The sequence below is a fragment of the Eleutherodactylus coqui genome, chromosome 1 (genome assembly GCF_035609145.1).
Source record: "Eleutherodactylus coqui strain aEleCoq1 chromosome 1, aEleCoq1.hap1, whole genome shotgun sequence".
Taxonomy (NCBI): domain Eukaryota; kingdom Metazoa; phylum Chordata; class Amphibia; order Anura; family Eleutherodactylidae; genus Eleutherodactylus; species Eleutherodactylus coqui.
The window spans coordinates 2,639,166-2,641,665 of record NC_089837.1 but is presented as its reverse complement, the minus strand read 5'-3'; the positions used below and the strand labels follow the sequence as shown (position 1 = coordinate 2,641,665).

The 2,500-nt window shown below is 49.6% G+C and overlaps 2 protein-coding genes across 2 annotated transcripts in view; one reads left to right on the top strand and one right to left on the bottom strand.

The window, feature by feature from the left end:
* The window catches only part of LOC136618030 (gastrula zinc finger protein XlCGF66.1-like), a 461,032-nt gene that overhangs the window by 4,014 nt on the left and 454,518 nt on the right, over nt 1-2,500 (bottom strand). The window lies entirely within an intron of this gene.
* The window catches only part of LOC136617532 (zinc finger protein ZFP2-like), a 7,982-nt gene continuing 6,784 nt past the window's right edge, over nt 1,303-2,500 (top strand). The window contains exons 1-2 of the mRNA XM_066594267.1: nt 1,303-1,445; nt 1,636-1,727. Of these exons, the coding sequence (XP_066450364.1) occupies nt 1,373-1,445; nt 1,636-1,727 (165 nt within the window). The 5' untranslated portion in view covers nt 1,303-1,372. The remainder of the gene's footprint in view (nt 1,446-1,635; nt 1,728-2,500) is intronic.

Here is a 2,500-nt window from a genome sequence, read left to right as displayed (position 1 = left end):
GTGTGTATATACTGAGGAGAATCTACCTCCCCTCTGTGTGTATATACTGAGGAGAATCTACCTCACCTCTGTGTATATACTGAGGAGAATCTACCTCACCTCCGTGTGTATATACTGAGGAGAATCTACCTCACCTCCGTGTGTATATACTGAGGAGAATCTACCTCACCTCTATGTGTATATACAGAGGAGAATCTACCTCACCTCTGTGTGTGTATACTGAGGAGAATCTACCTCACCTCTATGTGTGTATACTGAGGAGAATCTACCTCCCCTCTATGTCTATATACTGAGGAGAATCTACCTCACCTCTATGTGTATATACTGAGGAGAATCTACCTCCCCTCTATGTGTATATACTGAGGAGAATCTACCTCCCCTCTGTGTGTATATACTGAGGAGAATCTACCTCACCTCTGTGTATATACTGAGGAGAATCTACCTCACCTCCGTGTGTATATACTGAGGAGAATCTACCTCACCTCCGTGTGTATATACTGAGGAGAATCTACCTCACCTCTATGTGTATATACAGAGGAGAATCTACCTCACCTCTGTGTGTGTATACTGAGGAGAATCTACCTCACCTCTATGTGTATATACTGAGGAGAATCTACCTCCCCTCTATGTCTATATACTGAGGAGAATCTACCTCCCCTCTATGTGTATATACTGAGGAGAATCTACCTCACCTCTATGTATATATACTGAGGAGAATCTACCTCCCCTCTATGTGTATATACTGAGGAGAATCTACCTAACGACTGTTTGTTGACCAGTTGATGTTTTCAATGTGTACACAAAGCATAAATTAAAGAACAATGCAAAACCGTGAACATTTTTTTCCTCTAAAGTAAGTTGTAAAGTTTTCTCTGCTAACAGAGGAGATATATTTAATCAGTACGGTAGGCTGACATCACGGTGGGGTGTTCTCTCTGTTTTCAGCCTGTAACAGAGGATATGCAGCAGGGTGCTGCAGACATGTGACCTCTCTGTCTTCTACCACCAAGGATGGACGGCATGGAGATGAGTGGAAGGATATTAGCCGTCACCTGGGAGATCATCTACCTGCTGACCGGAGAGGTGAACTTCCCTCCATTCCTCCCATCTGTCTTGTATTTGTGCCATCCCTGAGCGTCTCCCTCCATCCACAGGAGTACACAGCAGTGAAGAAGACAGCGACTCCCATCATCCATCCTCACTCCCTGATCCAGAAGCTTCTAGAACTCACCAACAAGATGACGGAGCTGCTGACAGGAGAGGTGACTGCGGGGAATGTGGGGGGACATTCTAGCGGGGGGCTCTGGCTGATGACTGGATATTGTGTTGTCAGGTTCCTATAAGGTGTCAGGATGTGGCCGTCTATTTCTCCATGGAGGAGTGGGAGTATGTAGAGGGCCGGCGGGATGTGTACGGGGCCGCCATGCTGGAGGCGGGGTCACCAGGTAAGAGGAGTGGGAGGATGTAGAGGGATGTGTACGGGGCCGCCATGCTGGAGGCGGGGTCACCAGGTAAGAGGAGTGGGAGGATGTAGAGGGATGTGTACGCGGCCGCCATGCTGGAGGCGGGGTCACCAGGTAACAGGTGGCAGGTATGAGGTCTCCTACATTCTCCCATCACTGTGTGTCTCCACAGATGGAGTCGGGAGAAGAAACCCCCTAGAGAGATGTCCCTGTCCTCCACATACTCAGGACCGCCCAGAGGAAGATGCCCCGGAGAAGCAGCAGGTAAATGGCGCTGAGCCCTGTATCATATCTACAATTGGGTGGAGCTCTCTGCTTCTGCTCTGTATAGGGGGTGGAGCCCTCTGCTTCTGCTCTGTATAGGGGGTGGAGCTCTCTGGTTCTGCTCTGTATAGGGGGTGGAGCTCTCTGGTCCTGCTCTATATAGGCGGAGGAGCTTTTTCCTCCTGCTCTACATAGGGGGCGGAGCTCTGTGGCCCTTCTCTATATAGATAGTGGAGCTCTCTGATCCTGCTCTATATAGGGGGTAGAGCTCTGGTCCTGCTCTATATATAGGGAGTGGAGCTGTGCTTTTTCTCTATATATGGGGTGGAGCTCTCTGCTTCTTCTGTAGATAGGGGATGGAGCTCTGTTCTCTATTTATGGGGTGGAGCTTTTCCCTCCATATAGGGGGTGGAGCGATGGTCCTGCTCTATATAGGGATTGAACTTTCTGCCCCTCCTTTTATATAGGTGGTGGAAGTTTTTGCCTGTCCTCTAAATAGGGGTGGAGATTTCTGCCCCTCATATATATATATATATATATATAGATAGATATAGGGTGAAACTTTTTGCCTCTTGTCCTACCCTATATAGGGGGTGGAGCTCGGGTCCTACCCTATATAGGGGGTGGAGCTCGGGTCCTACCCTATGTAGGGGGTGGAGCTCGGGTCCTACCCTATGTAGGGGGTGGAGCTCGGGTCCTGCCCTATGTAGGGGGTGGAGCTCGGGTCCTGCCCTATGTAGGGGGTGGAGCTCGGGTCCTGCCCTATGTAGGGG